The sequence below is a fragment of the Plectropomus leopardus genome, chromosome 8, assembly GCF_008729295.1.
Source record: "Plectropomus leopardus isolate mb chromosome 8, YSFRI_Pleo_2.0, whole genome shotgun sequence".
Taxonomy (NCBI): Eukaryota; Metazoa; Chordata; class Actinopteri; order Perciformes; family Serranidae; genus Plectropomus; species Plectropomus leopardus.
In genome coordinates, this window is record NC_056470.1 from 24,697,279 (window position 1) to 24,714,797 (window position 17,519).

A 17,519-nucleotide genomic window follows, 5' to 3' on the forward strand; every position below is an offset into this window, starting at 1 on the left:
CCTCTCTCTTCCTCCCTCTCTTTCTCTTTCTTTTTTGCCATTATTGTAATTTCATTCATTTCATCTATTCTATCTATTGCATGTCTGTCCATCGTGGAAGAGGTTTCTTCCATTTTTTTCCCCTGTTACAGGGGTTTTTTTGGGGGAGTTTTTCCTTAGACGATGTGAGGGTCTAAGGACAGACGGATGTCGTAAGCTGTAAAGCCCTCTGAGGCAAAACGTGTTTTGTGATAATGGGCTTTATAAATAAAATTGAAAATTGAATTTGAATTGAAATTAAAGCACAGCTGCTGCAGGAGTGCTCTGTAAAGGACCGAGGCAGAGCACCAGAGAGAGACTGTATAGTCAGATGCATTCCTGTGAGTTCCAGGCTGTTATATATCCAGTATAAATCTCTGGTCCACGATGCCCAGCGAAGCATGAGGTGGAACCCAGCACTACAGTTTACGGGTGCAGAGGGCAAGCATGTTTGATGGCTGCAGTGAGAGGGAGAGAGAGAGGTCACTGAAGCTGCTGCGAGTATAATCTGAGACCTCTCAATGGCCCTCGGGCTCAGAAAAGTTTGGTCTGACCACAAGTCTTAAATGTAAAGACTCTCCTTCCTGTGGTTCCTGCTTCGACTTACACACATGCTCAGAAGCATGCGTACGTGATCAAGCACACACACACTCTGCGGTGAGTTAATGATTGTTAAGTGTGAGTAAGTTATAGCATGAAACTCCGCTGACCCTTTCCTAGGGAGCCTGGGCTGTCAAGCCCTACAGCAGTACAAATTCATCATACAGGCATGATGTCATCAGTCGTCGCTAGTGGGCAGGATGTTTCCTAACGTGGTAATCGCCCTACTGTGGGTAGTCACCCGGTACCCATGAGATCAAACCCTCTTTACTCTTTATAGGATAAACATCTTGAGCAATCTGCCCCTTCCTTGCACTCCGTTTTTCCTCCCCTTTCTCCTTTTAGCGCTCGGAAACTATGACTTACTTGTTCCCAGTACTGTGCTTCAAACATTGTTGAAGTAAGAGCAACAGAAAGAGACAGATCATTATGGTGCATCAATCAAATTTTGCATGACTCTATGTAGCGATATAGTCCCCTTTGTTTACTTCCAGATGAAATGATCTGACCCCGATGTGACTTATTGCTTTTCCTCTTTCTGGTTTGGTGACTCAGGTGTGCTGTTAGAGATAATGGGCTCTACAGGGAAGCAGAGAGATAATGGTTGTACTGTTATCTCAAGAGAACTAAAGGTGGGATCTGAGGGGAGGGGGGCTGTAAGCCGTCGGTTGAGAGAAGTGAGAGCGGTGCCAGAGGTGAGATCCCCCCCCTGCAGAGCAGCGGAAGCGTGCAAGGCGGGACTGAGGGGTGTGAGGGTGCCGAACAGACGCTTGGACTAATGCGAGTCGTCACATTTGGCCGCTGCTGCTCCGGAGCTTGAGGTGTCGGAGAAGTGTCTTAGGTCTACTGGCTTGGCGGGAGAGGGGGAGAGGAGGGGGAGGGGAGGGAAGAGAAGAAAGAGTGAGACATGCAAGAGGAGAGAAAGGGGATTTAAAGGATAAGGCTGGTGATATTCTGTTCTTTAGTTATTGTCAACAAATCCCTCGAAACTAAAACCAACAGTGCGTTAGTCTGTCTCTGAATACTTTCTGATTTGCCCAGCCTGTCAGCGGCTCTCAGCCTCAAGAACATTTGTTCCTGCTGAAGAAATGGTTGACAAATGTATGATTTCTGGAAAACCAAAAACAAAACTAAAAATGCCTACTAATTTCCTCTACTCTTTAAAACCTGAGGGAATTGGCTTGATTTTTTTTTTTTTTTTTTTTTCAAAAAAGAAACAAAGGTAATGGCCAACTTACAACATTACATGAAAATAGAAAAAAGTACAAGAAAATTATCTGAAAATTAGCAACAAATAAAGAAAAGGAAATTATCTGAAAAAATTATTTAAAAAATAATAATAATTCTGTAACATAATTTTAAGATAGAAATATTTAGAATTACAGTAAATATAGTTTTCATGACTCTTTTTCAAAGCTTCTTAAAAATAATTTTCTAATAATATAATGACTTTGATAAAGACACAGAGACATACCATAGTGTACTACATTAAAAGATACAGTACTCTATGTACAAAAATACAATAGATACAATAAATGAAACGGAAAATGCACAACACCGGCAACCTATGAGAAAACATATGAAAAGACAGAATTAATTTTCTGGAAAAAGATCAGAAGTTTTTTGTCTGTTCGCAGGCAGAGGCGCTCAGTGGTGGAGAACATGATAAGGAAGCTGTATGCCTTGAGGGGAAGCATAAATCTTAAAACGTTTCTAACACGGGTGTTACTGTAGTAACCCTCTGGTTGCCAGGTGTATGGTAGATTTGAAGGTGGGAGAAGTCGTTATCATCCCAGTATCTCTGATGTGTGCTGCTGTGCATGTGTGTGGCCTGCACGGGTTAAATGATGTGGGATGATTGTGCATCATCAGCAGTTTGTATGAAAGCAAATCAAACTTCAGTCCAAATGATAATAGCAGCTCACTGTGTATGTTTATGTGCTGCCGTGTGTGTGTGTGTGTGTGTGTGTGTGTGTGTGTGTGTGTGTGGTGTGTGTGTGTGTGTGTGTGTGTGTGTGTGTGTTTGTCTCTTTGCATGTGTGTGTTGTTGCATCTCTAATTATGGATTACAGAAACCCATAATGATTGTGTTACCGTGCTGTGACGCACAAGACCATTCACTTCACAGGAAACACTTTGCGATAGTTGTGTGTGTGTTGTGTGTGTGTGCGTGTGTGTGTGTGTGTGAGTGAGTGAGAGAGAGAGAGAGAGGAGCAGAAACCGATCCGGACGCCGGCTCCTCAGAATGAAGGGCTCATAAGCCATGAGAGGGTGTGTTCCCCATATTTGTGGTGTGCGTATGTTTGTGACACAGGTGGGGCGATGGCTACTCACTTCCTCCCAGAGGAAGTCATAAATGCACCCGCTTGGTTTTGACTGTGCCTCTTCCCCTCATCTAATGACTGCCATACTGCTGTAACGGAGTGTAAGAGAAAGAAAGGAGACACAGACAGAGGCTGAAGCTGCACTTTGTAGGCTGCTCTTTATTTTCTCTCATACTGTACAGATGAAATTCATGCATTGAGGCGTGGAAATGGAGAGTGAGGCGAGAGAAATAGTTAGTGTGGGAGTTTCACAGCAGCATCCAGCTGTTCTCACAAGCAAAGATAAAGAGCTTTTACAGTGAAGGGGCAGGCGGCTGCTCCGGAGGCTATAGAACAGGTCTGGCTTTATCCGCAGAGGAAGTGCACCTGCACTGGGCTGCAGGAGGAGGGAGAGGTCTCTGGTGTGGTGGAAATGAAAGCAGGCCCTGGAGCAGAGAGGTATGAAGGAGAAATGAGAACATGTGAAAGGGCAACATCACATGAAGTACCTGGATGGATGAAAACATAGTGGTCTTTGCTTTGTCATATTCCTCTTTTGAATAGAGAACATTTTCTTTGTTTTATCTTGTCACACGCCCAAAGGTTGCAAACCCCTGGGCTTGTGTACAGTGTGTAGTAGAGTCGGAGGGTGACGTTAGCTTTAGGTGTAGCTTTAGATTTTCCACCACTACAATGTGCTGCAAAACCCTGATTGACAAAGTTGTTATCAGTTCAGATTTAGTACAAGTGTGCACAGAGAGCGAGCTGGTAACATTAAATTAATAAAGGTTTAACTCCATTGTTTTTAGGAAAAGTCGGAACAGTTTTTACAAACCAGTCCAATGCGTCCCTGTAGCAGTTAGAGGACAATGGGAGCCTAAAGCAAGGCCATCTAATGGCCAACAGAGAGCAGAGCTGTCCCTCACTGACGAGTAATTAGATCCTTTCTTTACTCCTGCTCTGGCCAATCATCTCACAGTGCTGCCTTTGTATAATGTCCTTCAGCAACTGGGTTTAATAGAGAGAAAAATAAATGAAAGAGGGTGTAGGGGAGAAAGCCCACTAGGGAAACTGCATAAGAGGGGAAACACGGCTGAGGAAGACAAAGAGGCAGGTGTGCACTGAAAGAAATAACGCTGCACGAGCTGTGAAACATGCATAACATCTACATTGTTGCACAATTATATTACTAACAGCTGGTTCAGAGGGAGTATGCTGTCTTCAGACATTCTTTTGAATTGTTATGTGTGAGTCTGTCTGCACCAAAGTTGTGCAGAGTTCAGAGGCAGACGACTCTGTTGCAGAGTGGTAGTAAGTAGCAGTGGATGGTACATGGATGGCTGCTGAAGATAGAAGAGGAAGGTACAGCTGGAGACAAGAGTCTTCTTTCACCCAGCAGTGACTCAACCCTGCAGGAGCATGTGGTTGATATCTTATTGTGGCAGGACTCTAAGTGGGGTTGGGAGGACATGCAATTTTAGATTGCTTTGGATTTCTGCCTTAAAAACAGATTAAGTTAATGGTAGTGAATTTGCATTATGGGGATAATTGTGACTTTTGTGTGCAGGGCACCCAAAGAGTCAGAGCTCAACATTGGCCTTTAACTGGACCAAGTAAAATCTGTGTTCAGTCAAGTGGAATGTCTCATGCAGTTGTCTGCTCAGGCAAGAGAAAAATAAATTTGATGTTTGTCACGTAATAAAATAAAATATTGAGTGCTGTATCGCTGAAGCAGCGCTCCTCTAGCACTGCTTCAGTCTCTCTTGCCTCCAAGCATTGAACATGACTAATGAGAAAAATCTGACATGGAAATTGAGTGTGGGCTTGAAAATATCATGTACGACATGACATTACTGAGGTTAAATACCTCCACAAAGCTGCTGCAAACCATCACTCCAACAAGGGCTCCAGTGCTCTTGTGTTTTTCCATTTGTTTTTTCATGACCCAATAATAGTAATTATTATGTCCAGGATAAATGACAAGAAATTTTCAGTTATTTTCACCGTTGATTAATTGGTTGTAGTGCTGTCGCTCTAGAGACGGTTTTGTTGATGAGTCAGTCCTCTTCTTTTGTCCAGACGAAAAGACAAATATCTCAGTAACTATCAGATAGACTGCCATTAAATGTGGTCCACAGAATAAATACAAATAATTCCCCTGACATTTATTGTACTGCCACTATGATATTCACAGTTGTGGTTTAAGTGAAACATGTCAACAACTATTAAAAAATACATGTTCCCCTCAGAGACATAACTTTAACCATCCTACCCAGCTACATCATCATATAAACATTTCAATTTTTCCCAATACTTTGATTTATGACCATTGAATACCTGCAAAACTAAAGGACAGTAGCCTCACATGTGTTTTGTTTTCAATGCTAATTAACAGACATTAGCATGCTGAAACACTAATTAAACTAAAACGGTGAACTTGGTAAACAATGTACCTGTTAAACATCAGCATTTTGTCGTTTCTCTAAATTAGCATGCTGATGTGCCCACAGCCTCTCAGAGCTGCTAGCTTGCCTGTAGACTCATGCTTCATGTAATCAAATTATCCTTTATATACGGTATATAAATGTCAGGGAAAAATATCAATTATGCTTGTTTGTGTGACTCTTAAACCCTAAGATTCAATTTGAAATTATATGATATTATTTTCTTGTAAAGCACTTTGTAATCTCTGGTTTTGATAGGTGCTATAGAAACAAGGGAGGGAGAAAATATCCACAATCTCGACTCGAATCTAGACTACAGTATATAGACAGGGGACAAGATCTAGAAAAGACAAAACATCTGCCTGAAATGCCACCTGAAGTCTGAAGATGATGTATTGTTTGTATCGTTTTTTGAAATCTTCTAAATCATCTTGCGTGTGTGTGTTTGTATACGTATGGATGTGTGTATGTGTGGGCGGTCTGTGAGACAGTTGATGAAGAGAGAGGTGGAGGGAGAGCCGGGAGATGATGAGAGACAAGGCGCTGACCCCTGGGATGTCCTGCTGGGACATGAGAGGAGCAGGGTCATGGGGGACGCGTCTTGGGGGTGCAGGGGGATGGGGTGGAAAGCCGGGATGATGGGCTAAGAGAGAGGAGGGGATGGGAATGGGGTACACCAAACATGAAGACCCCAACTCATGAGAACCAGATGAAGAGCCGACTGGATGACTCTCTGGGGCTCTGAGAGGAAGAGAGGGAGAAGAAAGGGGCTCATAAAGCTGTCAGAGTCCGCCTGCATCTCTCTATCATGGCTTAGTGTGTGCCAGATGCACTGCTCCTAGTGCTAGTTCTCATGAATGTTTCAATCATAAGCCAACATGTGTACTGCATATCTATAGATGTTTTTAATCTGGGACTGGCTCCGAGTCTGACAAGCTATGTCAGCTCCTTACTAACAACGAAGGTTGATGGAGTGTGCAGGAAAAAATAAATTGTAAAAAATACAAGAGTAGAAGACCTCTTGTGCAAACATATCTTGTTCTTTCTAAGATGCAACTTACATGCATTTTGTATCCCTGCTGATGAAATGGGGATGCAAAAGAACTCGTGAAAAGAGGCAACATTTGCTGTATATAATCATTTTCATGATTTATTTATTTATTTTTTGCAGTGGAGCACGATAAGGAATTCCTGCCAGTGCGGCGGCATCACCGAGAGTTCAGATTCGACCTGTCGCGGATCCCAGAGGGCGAGGCGGTCACTGCTGCTGAGTTTCGGATATATAAAGACTTCATCCACGAACGTTTGGATAATGAGACTTTCCGCATCAGCGTTTACCAGGTGTTGGAGGAACACTCTGATAGGTGAGCATGAATTTATGGTTTTTTGTTTATGTGCCCATAATGTAATTTTCAGTATTGCAAACCAACATGTAATATTTTTGATGTTGTGAAGCAGTGACTGACCTTACGGTAAAATGATTAGGTAATTGACCAGTGTTATATATATCGGTGTATAACCAAATACCTGCAAAACTAATGACACGCTCAGCCGCCTCAGCACTGTACTTTCTGTACAGTGCTAATAAGCGAGTGTTAGCATGCCAATACTTAAACACTACTAAGATGGTGAACATGGTAAACATTATACCTAAACGTCACTATATAAGAATTGTCACTGTGAGCACATTAACATGCTAATGATAGTATTTAGCTCAATGTTGCAGCCTCTCAGAGTTGCAAGTATGACTGTAGATTACCCAAGTCTAGACCATGGATGTACAAAGAGAACTGGATGCAGCATTGGAGACAGGGCCCCTTTCATTCTCCTGAAAGTTACTAAGTGGAACATAAAGCCAAAAAAGCTTGAATTCAGGGTGTAAAATTACCAGGATCTTCCGCATTGGGGGGCTCATAGAGCAAGCAAATAGCATTTCTTTTAACCTTGCCTCCCAAACACACAGTCTCGGGCACGCTCGAATGAGGAACGGGGGTGGGGTGTGAAGCTAATTTGACATAGTGGCCGAACCGTGTATTTACAGCGTCTATTGCATGATGCCATGGGGTCCAAAAAAGACTTTGTCCAGTGGATTTACACCATGTAAGAGACCTCTGAGGATAATTGTTTTGAGGTTCATCATCTTACTGGTATGAACATTTAACCTAAAAAATGTAATGTTTTTTAAAAATCTATCAATGATCCAAATAAGGGTGCATTGCAGTGCTTATCTGGAAGCTTCTCCAGTCAAAACAGGTCTTTGGCCCACTTTCTCCATGTGGATAATCTGGGCTGTCCAGAAGGTGTATGTAACTCAGGAATGGCCCATGTCCTGCTCTCCTCGACCCCTCCTAAAGGTTTCTGTTGTCCAGAGGGAACAACACAGTCATTTATTCCTCTGCCAGGGACGGGCCTGGGTACATGAATGAACCAGAGCTCTGTGACACACTATCTGCCCAGTCAGAAAATAGGTCGGGATACATGAATGGCCACATGAAGAACAAGGGATTTTAGTCTCTGACAGTGAAAGAGTAGAAAATCCAGCGTTCAGTGTTGGACAATAGGACTGACTTGGACATGCACTATTTCACTCGCTAATTTTCACACAGTTTTTTCCTCTTTTCACAGCTGTGTTTTTTTTCTCTACCTTTCTCTCTCTCTCTCTCTTTGGCTTTCTGGCTCTCCCACTAAATTCCACTCAGTGATGGACTGTGTGTAGTGTATGAGAGGACCGGCCGTTTATAAAGCCATTATTGTCAATTAAGTAAATGAAGTGTTCCCCTGGGCCTCACCATCTGGAGCCCTCCCTCCCTCCCTCCCTCTCTTTCTTGCTCCATCTCTCTTTGTATCACTCTGTCACACTCCTCCGACTCCCTCTCTCCACTCCATTACTTTGCTTCGGTCACTTAGCTTTACACTCTGTCACACAGCTTCAGCCCATCTTTTCTAATTGTGCATATACTCCTCGTTGACTTGTGCCCATTTCTTGACTTTAAGTGTGAACTTTTATCTTCTGTGTCCTCTGCAGGGAGTCGGACCTGTTTCTGCTGGACTCTCGGGTGATCTGGGCAGCAGAGGAGGGCTGGTTGGTGTTTGACGTGACAGCCACCAGTAACCACTGGGTCCTGAACCCTGGCAGGAACCTGGGTCTACAGCTCGCTCTGGAGAGCACAAATGGTGAGTGTCACTCAGACGGGTGCATTAACCAGCATGTCAGAAGTGACGTGTTCTGCACAGTATTAGGCAGATGATGATACAGAAAATACATCAGAAAAGGAAAAGAACAAATAAGTTACAAAGACAAGATGATGACAAACCATAAAATGATGAATTTACACCTTTGTAACAATGTAAAAAAGAGAAATAAAATTCACAAAGATACTGCGTAGATACTGATTTAACTGCACAGTTGCTGAATTTGATTTACTTAAGATTGCATATGCTTACGTAGAGGGAAATATCATAATTAGAATTAACAGTAACTTAAAGTAACTGTTGTAATTAGAATTAAAGTATTGTAAGTATTAATTAAAGTATCTTATTCAGTTAAAGTTATTACCACCAATTATCCTCCAGTTTCCGTGAGGTATACTATAAAATGTACTTAGAGTATGCTGGATTTTAAAGGATAACTTCAGTATTTTCCAAACTCAACCTAATTTTTCTATATTTTGGACCTAAATTATTAATAGAGACAAGAGCTTTTGTTTTTGTTTTTTTATTGATCCAGTATTGAGCGAGGGCGCTGCAGCCAGTAGGGTGAAACAGGCTGATGGTATCTGTGCATTGTTAATAAACATTGACCAAAAGTGCTTATTTTGGTTCTGACAGACTCAGATTTATATTATAAGTGTCTGACAACATTATAGAAAGGACCCCTACAAAGGTCGACCTTTTTGTTGAAAAGTAAGATCCTTTTGTTTAATAAGGAACAGCCCTGTAATTGCCAAACAACCATTCACTTCTCAGTGGTGAATTAAGAATTTATTTCAACCAAACCGGAGTTGGCGATTGATGGAACATTAGAAAGAGATCCAAGATGGTTTTTGATTTTTATTTTGTTTCTGTCGACTGGGACTTTCTGTGTTTTGTGAGTAAAAAAATGACTGTTTATTTATATGATGGTTTGATTTAAATTGAATCTGGGGAGTTTTACAGTGGTGATTTTGTGCTGTTCTGGTAAAACAAAAATGATCGTACTCTTTAACAAAAGGGTCTATCTCTTTAGGGATCCTTTCCATAATGTTGTCAAACAACCAGAGCCTGTCAGTGGCAAAAACAAGCACTTTTAGTTGATGTGAATTAGGGGTCTACTAATGCCCCGAGTGGTTACATTGCAGCTTGTTTCGCCACAGCCGGCTGCAGCTCTTTTGCTCAAAACTGGACCATTTTCAAAAACTGCTATTCCCATTCCTCAGCCACAAAAACATGGGAAAATAGAGTCAAGGTTGAAAAACACAGAAGATACCACTCAAGCGCAAGAACTACAAAATACAGTAAAATATGTAATTAGTTAGCTCCATGCTTTAGGTCAAACATCCACATAAATATATCACTGTAATGTTTAGTTGATATTGTTGGATCTCTAACAAACAAATACATTACAGCATGCATTGACATCATCGCTTTTCTCTTAAAGGCCAAAGAATCAGTTGATTCATTCTGTTTGTGCACAGCAAAGATAAATCAAAACCAGCTCCTCATCAGTCATCATCAGTCATTCATCCCTGTCTTCATCCGTCATACCCTCAGCATCATTAGCAGGCATGCAGAAAATACACTGTGTTATCCCAAGGATAACATCTCAGCTGGAGTTTGTCATCACAGGGCTTGGATGTTAGTCAGTGCAGAACTTTATCAACAAACAGTGTGAAGTACAAGAGCGTGTTTGAGAATATTATCTCTCCCAGGATGGCAGGATGTTACATGTTAGCTGAGGAAAACAGACACTGTATTGCTTTCATGTTGCGGGAGGGGAGTGCTTGAGAGGCAGATCCATCAGTGTGTGTTTGTGTATGAAGGGTTATGGGTGAGCATGCACAGACAGGCACACGGGACATCCCGTCGCCAGCGGCGACCAGAAGCCTTGATTTACTACATAACGGCGATTCACACACACATTCTTCTATGTGAGAAGCAGATAGACACTGCAGGAGAGCACATGCACGAGCATGCACAAACACACCCACACAAACACGCACTCAAACACAAGTAAAGAGGCTTTGATGTTCGGCGCTACGTTTGTTCTTGGCATTTCAGAGGTGGAGAAGGGATGAGAAAAAGGGAAAGGAATTCACAGAGGAAAATCTCATTTGTAAAACTTACCAAAGTGGTTGCAGTGAGGAAAGAAAAGACCACACACATGCAAAATAAACTCTAAACACAGGCACACCAAGCAGGCACACATTTATTTGATTTCTGAAGCATTCCTTATCTCATTGTTCATCGCCTTGTGTGAATTAAAATCCAGATTTCTGTGATACCAACACCTGTTGCACTGCTCTCTCTGTCTCCCCCTACAGGAGAGAGCATCAATCCTCGTGTGGCCGGGCTGATTGGCCGCAGTGGGCCTCAGAATAAACAGCCCTTCATGGTGGCCTTCTTCAAAGCCACAGAGGTGCACCTGCGAAGCATCCGCTCAGCTCAAGGGGGGGGCAAACAGCGTAACCCCAACCGCTCCAAAGGGACAAAAAGCCAAGAGGCACTGCGAGTGGCCAATGTTGCAGGTAAACAAGCAAAGTGTGTGTTCTGTATATACAGTTAGTGCTGATTTATGCTGTTATGTTGTGACGACCCCTGACTTAATCTGCTTTTGTTGGCTATGTGAGGAATCCATGGAATGAGACTCAGATCATTGTCGGTCCACAACATGTGTAGTGTGTTTTCATCAGCATCCACAAATATACATTATATCTGAACCAGCAAAAGTATGCCAATGAAACTGATGTGATTCCTGCAGGACAAAAAATTTGATGCACACTCGGGGCCTTTGTTTTAGAGGTGTGAGCGGGCTGTGTTTATGTGAAGCGCTGAAACATTAGACTGTAATGCCTGAGCTTCAAATATCCCTCTGCTGTCTTTGTTTATTTACACAAGCATTACAGAGCAGCTTGGGCCAAGTTCCCTGCATGGAGGTAAGGCAGCACAGGCTTTTATGGCAGAACACATCTGCGGTGTGCTGTGGGGCAACCGGGGCCACAACACATGGGCCAAATGGGCCTGTTTGGAACTTTGGATACCAGCGGTCTTTAACTGGATGATGAGAACCAGTCGCTCATGATCATTTCCAATGTGAACCACTCTCAGGAACTAATGTACCACAGAGCCCCAGGGGTCACCATAGGAAACAAGAGAGATACTAGTAGATAGAAAACAGACGATTCTATTTTTTTTAACACGTGGATCGGGGTAAAGGGCGAAAGAAATGTTGAAACGAGTAAAGAAAAAGGAGAGAGAATAACTTGAAACAAGGGGCGAGCCGACTCTGTGTGCACATCTGTTCATCCAGTGGAAACTCAAAGCCCAGCAAAGTGACCTTTAAGCAGGGTGGCCCATTCATTTGAAACAATTACCAAACTGCTGCTGTATCTGGAGGTGATTTCCTTCAGCCATTGTTTAAACCATAATGTTTTGTATGAGGATTGGCTCTGTTTAGGTCTGTTTTTTATCATCTTTGTCTAATTGGGTTCTGACTAGTAAATAGTTACTCTTGTGGCTGTAACAGGGATAATGGCACATGTGTTGAAGTATAATTTCTCTCTGTCTGTCTGTCTGTCTGTCTTCTTCCTCAGAGAACAGCAGTACTGATCAGAAGCAGGCGTGTAAGAAGCATGAGCTCTACGTCAGTTTCAGAGACTTGGGGTGGCAGGTACAGAAAACGTTCCTCTCCCAGATAGCCCGAAACTGCCTGCCACAACAGATGCCTAAATCAGACAATCTTTTCATTTAATTTCTTTTTTTTTTTTATTTACAAGGAACACACACATTAATCAACATTTCTGTAAATGTACCAGTGTTAAACAGTGGGCTAATTTTCAACTGCAGTCCTTTGGCAAGATGTTTTGAAACCTATAAAATGGTCAAATTCATGTAACAATGACAGCATTACCCCATAAAGACTGCAGTAGCAATGACAAACAGGAATCCTCAGGGCGCTGGGTAGCTCAGTTGGTAGAGCGCGTGCCATATTCAGAGGCTACATGTCCTCATCATCCCCACTCTCTCATCCCCATTTCCTGTCATCTCTCCAGCTTTCCTGTCAAATAAAGGCCATAAGAAGCCCCAAAAAATATCTTTATAAAAAACAAAACAGGAATTCTCAAAAAAAGAAGAAACAAGAAACAGCACATCAGTACATAACAATAACAAAACAATCACATACAGCTTTTTAGCACAAATAGCCATCCGAGCAGCACTCCCGGTTGCAAGTCTGATCCCAGAATCCTGATAAATGACACACTAGAATCAGCGCACACAATACTTAAGCCCAAGGCTGTCATTTCCACAGGACACATATCCACCAAGCAGTTTACAGTTTCACCTTGATGTCCTCCCTAACATCTTTCTGAACTGTGTCCTTTTAATGTCCAGCTGCAACACAAGATGCACTGTTTTTCATTTCTAAACATATGCCCAGAGCAATAAGGTCAAGTTTTTTTTTGTTATCTGTACACCCATGGGTTCATTGCAAACAAAAACTTCTAAAGCTGGGTGTACACTGTATGTTTTGAGACAATATAAAACCCAGTTTTTGAGCGGCATGACTCAGTTTAGGGTCAGACGGATTTTCCGCTTCAGAAGTCAGGAGCTGTTTGCCATGCAGTGCACATGGGCAGGACTCCTGCGTATCTGTAGAAGTATTTAAAGGCTTTAAATTCATTATTCTATAAATAAGGCCTTAAATGGTATTAAAATATCTTAAATCAACCTTTCGAAAGAAATAGAATAAAACATGAAAGTCTCTTCAGCTTGTGTTAACCTCAGACCTTATTTAAGGCTTCTAACCCAAAACCAATTCCAAAATACGTATTGACTCTGAGACGAGGGAAACAGGTGCTAAAATGCTAATGGTTTCAGGGTTTTAGGACTCATTCTTGGGGTTCTCTTTTGTGAGCCGCAGTGGTGTAACGTTACAAAACTAACTACAAATTTCTACCTGACTCTGAGCTTTCATATTGACAGTTGTTAATAGCTGGAACCGTAGGGGCTGATATTTTACATACAGTGTGTGCACTCACGTTGTGGCGTGACAATCGGACTGTTCAATTTAAGCACATAAACCTGGAGCTTTTGCTTCATATTGCAGATAATTTACTTGTGAAGTTGGAGTTGCATTAAAACAACATTTCTAAAGCTTTAGAGTGTATGCACAGCTTACTTCGACATACATTTAGATTGGTTTTTTTGGCTTTTTACTCTTCATTTAAGATAAGACAGCTGTAGCATGAAAGGGGGAGAGAGAGGGGATGACATGCAGCAAAGAGCAGAGGCCGGAACCGAACCTGTGGCCGCTGCGGCGAGGCCATAGCCTCTGTACGTAGGGCGCCCGCTCTACCAACTGAACCACTGGGCGCCTCTTCTTTGATATACGTTTAGGTGTGATGATTGAGGGTTCTAGGAAACTGCAGCTGGGATTTTGTCTGAGACGAAATCACCCTTTACAAGCAGAACTTCATTGTGTCCTCCTCACCTCTAAAACCTTGTGTTTCCGTGGCCCACCACTGGCCCATATCTGGCTGCTAACTGGAGCTGATATTTAGCTCCAAGTTTTCGTCGGCCAGATCGACCTCAAATTCCATAAAAACACACCTTGAGTGTTACTGATACTGAGACATACTCAGTGTACTCTTTCACCCTGTATTTCTGTTTCTAGCATATTGTTCCATTTTTCCCAATTCTCCACCCTAAATTTCTCTCCGTCTCCCCATCCACTCTCAGGACTGGATCATCGCTCCAGAAGGTTATGCAGCGTACTATTGTGAGGGAGAGTGTGCCTTCCCACTGAACTCCTACATGAACGCCACAAACCATGCCATTGTGCAAACCCTTGTGAGTAACCATGAAAGCAGGGAACAAAAAACCCAGCAGTCATGTTAAGAGTCTAATCATCTCATCATCTGTCAAGACAATGCAGCCGCTGTTTGAACTACTGTATTTAATGGTGCAAAGCAGCTGCAGATTGTATTGTAGAGTAAACTGTCATCAGTGATGTGACACAGGATAAGGTTTGATGAATGCTTTTTCCACAGTACTTTGATTCAGTTTATGACCCCGCAGGGTTACCACCATCATGACATTCCTGGAAAAGCTATGAAATTAGAAAAACTGCTTTCCGGGCCTGGGAATGGTTTGGAATTAACACAGTGTTTCAGCTATTGTTAAAAATATGTTCAGAAAAATGTCAACAGGTCTAATGTTACACGAAATACTTTGTTAGTGTTACTAGTTTAAAATCTAGTGCGGCGCTGTGTGACTGTTGAAAGATCACTCGTATCACGTGATACACATACACACAATTCCATTGCATTTTTTAGGATGCAAGTCAGCATACTTTTCTGGTTCTGCGCAGCTGAAGATTCGTCACGTTGACTGAGCTGCAAACAGATGAGAGCTTTAAAGTTCGTTTACAGCTGTCAGAGGCCATAATAACGGATGAAAGTTCAAGTGACTTGTGGTAACAATAAAGATTAACTACAACATAAGTCTGAAAACAATAATCATGGAAAGACGTGAATATGTTAGAATCTACAGCGTATGCAGTTATTATCTCACATAAGTTATTGCAAAGTAAAAACAGGTCTCTGGGTTGACCTCTCACTGGTAAGCTCGGAGAATAGTTTTTTGTTTTATCTCCAGTTAACTGATAAATTCAAGAGGGGCAAAATTCATAGTCCAATTTTATGAGGAAGCAGTATGTCTCTACTGTGTGCATACTGTATGCCACAGTATGTGCGGGCAGCTGCAGTCAGTAATAAAAGTAAAAAGAAAAAGTTTGTGATTCTGGGTTCAACTTTGGAAATGGGGTCAAATATTATGGACACTCTTTGAAAATTCAGTGGTAAAAATGTGTGCGAACCATAGACTGTATAGATAATGGACTTAGCAACCGTGACGTCGCCCACCCGTTTTGAAGCCTCGAGTTTCATCATTTCAGCTGTCGCTATTTTAGATTTTTGGCGCCAGAAGTCACTATATTTCGATGAGAGGGAGGCTCTGACACATAGACTGTAGCGACACCAAGCAGACAGCTTGTTACTTAAAGTGGCCTCCCCTTAAAAATGCATAACTTGAGAAAAAAAGTTGAAAAAAAATTCACCCCTGTATAGATGTCATGAAGGTTGAAATTAAGTTATAGAGACTAAAACTGTTTTCCTTTGCAGGCTTCGTACCAGGCTATAAATATGGTTATTGCTGTAAAGTTGGGCATTTGAACTGCATTTAAATTTATTTTAATCATGTAAAAAAAAAAAAAAAAAAGAAAGGAAAGAATGAACATGTAAACATACACAAACATATAGACATGATCGAAAAGGAGTGCAATGAAGTGCAAACTTATTAAATTAAATCCCACTATATATAAACTATATTTTAACATAGAGGTCTGTGGCCATTTAAAGAACTGCACTTTTTAGCACTTGAGCATTGGCTTAATTTTTCAGCCCCAGAGTTTGCTGCTTGGTGGGAACCCTTTGATACATCCTTGTTACCATTTGTCAATATCCATGTGTGGTGTAATGATGAATTTAACATTTGAACTCTTCCCACTCCTCCAGGTTCATTTTATTAACCCGGAGACGGTCCCTAAACCTTGTTGTGCCCCCACACAGCTCCACGCCATCTCTGTGCTCTACTTTGATGACAGCTCCAACGTCATCCTCAAGAAATACCGCAACATGGTGGTCAGAGCTTGTGGCTGCCACTAGACTATCAGCATTTCACATAGAGACACACACACATATGCACACACGAACACACACACGAGTAGAAAGGGCTTCTTCTTGCTGTCAGGCACCATTTGCAACACGGAGAACGGATTACCAAACATAGGACATGTTTTCCATAAACTCTCTGAGAGTTTAGGACAGTTTCCTGTGTGGAAGATCCTCTCGTGACATTTTCAAGGTTGTCCTGAAATAAGCACGATGTTGTGTGGCTGAAAGGGAATTTTAGACTCCTCGCCACAACTGCACACACACGCACAAACAAACACGCACACATACACACTCACGTTTGTGCTTTCTACTGTGTATACAAAACATAAAAGCAGTGATTGTACTGTATATTCATTCACAGTCAACAATCTTTTGTTTATTTCCATAATTGTTATTGTAGTTGATTCTTTTACTGTAGATTTTATTATATATATAAATATATTTTTATGACTGAGAGACCCGGATGGATGTTTTGGATTTCCTCTATGTACAAAAACTGTGTAAATATTTCTTTTTTCAAACAAAGCAAGAAGTGTATTTATTTCCTAGAATGTCACTTGGGTTTGTGTTTTCTCCTGTATGTAATGCTGCCTGTTTTCTTTCACACACACAAACTCTGAGGAAAACAAAGTTGTCAGAAAACTGCTTTGACACGAGCGCTGAGCTCAAACTCGATGTGCCTCGCTCTGCCTCACGTGTACGCTACACGCTGACGGCGAGAGGCAATTTATGACAACTTGGACCTGCGGAAATGTCTCCATATTTCACGAGTCGAAGCTGCTCCATATATGACGCACATTTTTATAGCAACACTCAGCTGAACTGTCAGAGAGCAAGCTTTGTACGAAGCATCTTGTTTTCGGGTTTATATTCCTCTGCTGTAAAACAATCTGTCATATTTAAAAGGTCTATTTATTGAGAGCTGGCTAAGATGTTCTACATTTTCTCCGATGTGTCAACCATGTTTTACTGCTGAACTGGTACAACAATAAACTGGGAGAAAAGCAAAGAAAAAACACCTTGAGGTGTGTTGTTTAATCTGAAAGGAAAGTAGAATTACACTGACATGCTGGTGTTGCACTTTCTCAGCACGTTCCTCCCACAAATATTTGCTTGGATTGTAGCTACATCTTTTACCTGCTGACCTGAGATCTGTTTTGATGTTCAAAAACAAACTGAAAACTTTTCTCAGGTTTATGTTGAGGTGCTGTGTGCGTACGTGGCAG

At 41.8% G+C, this 17,519-nt stretch overlaps 1 protein-coding gene across 1 annotated transcript in view; it reads left to right on the top strand.

Annotated features, from left to right (window-relative positions):
* bmp7b (bone morphogenetic protein 7b) overlaps nt 1-17,309 on the top strand; it is a 32,384-nt gene extending 15,075 nt beyond the window's left edge. The window contains exons 2-7 of the mRNA XM_042491619.1: nt 6,537-6,729; nt 8,391-8,539; nt 10,885-11,088; nt 12,154-12,230; nt 14,300-14,410; nt 16,135-17,309. Coding sequence (XP_042347553.1) covers nt 6,537-6,729; nt 8,391-8,539; nt 10,885-11,088; nt 12,154-12,230; nt 14,300-14,410; nt 16,135-16,284 — 884 coding nt within the window. The 3' untranslated portion in view covers nt 16,285-17,309. The remainder of the gene's footprint in view (nt 1-6,536; nt 6,730-8,390; nt 8,540-10,884; nt 11,089-12,153; nt 12,231-14,299; nt 14,411-16,134) is intronic.
* The last annotated feature ends 210 nt before the right edge of the window (nt 17,310-17,519 follow it).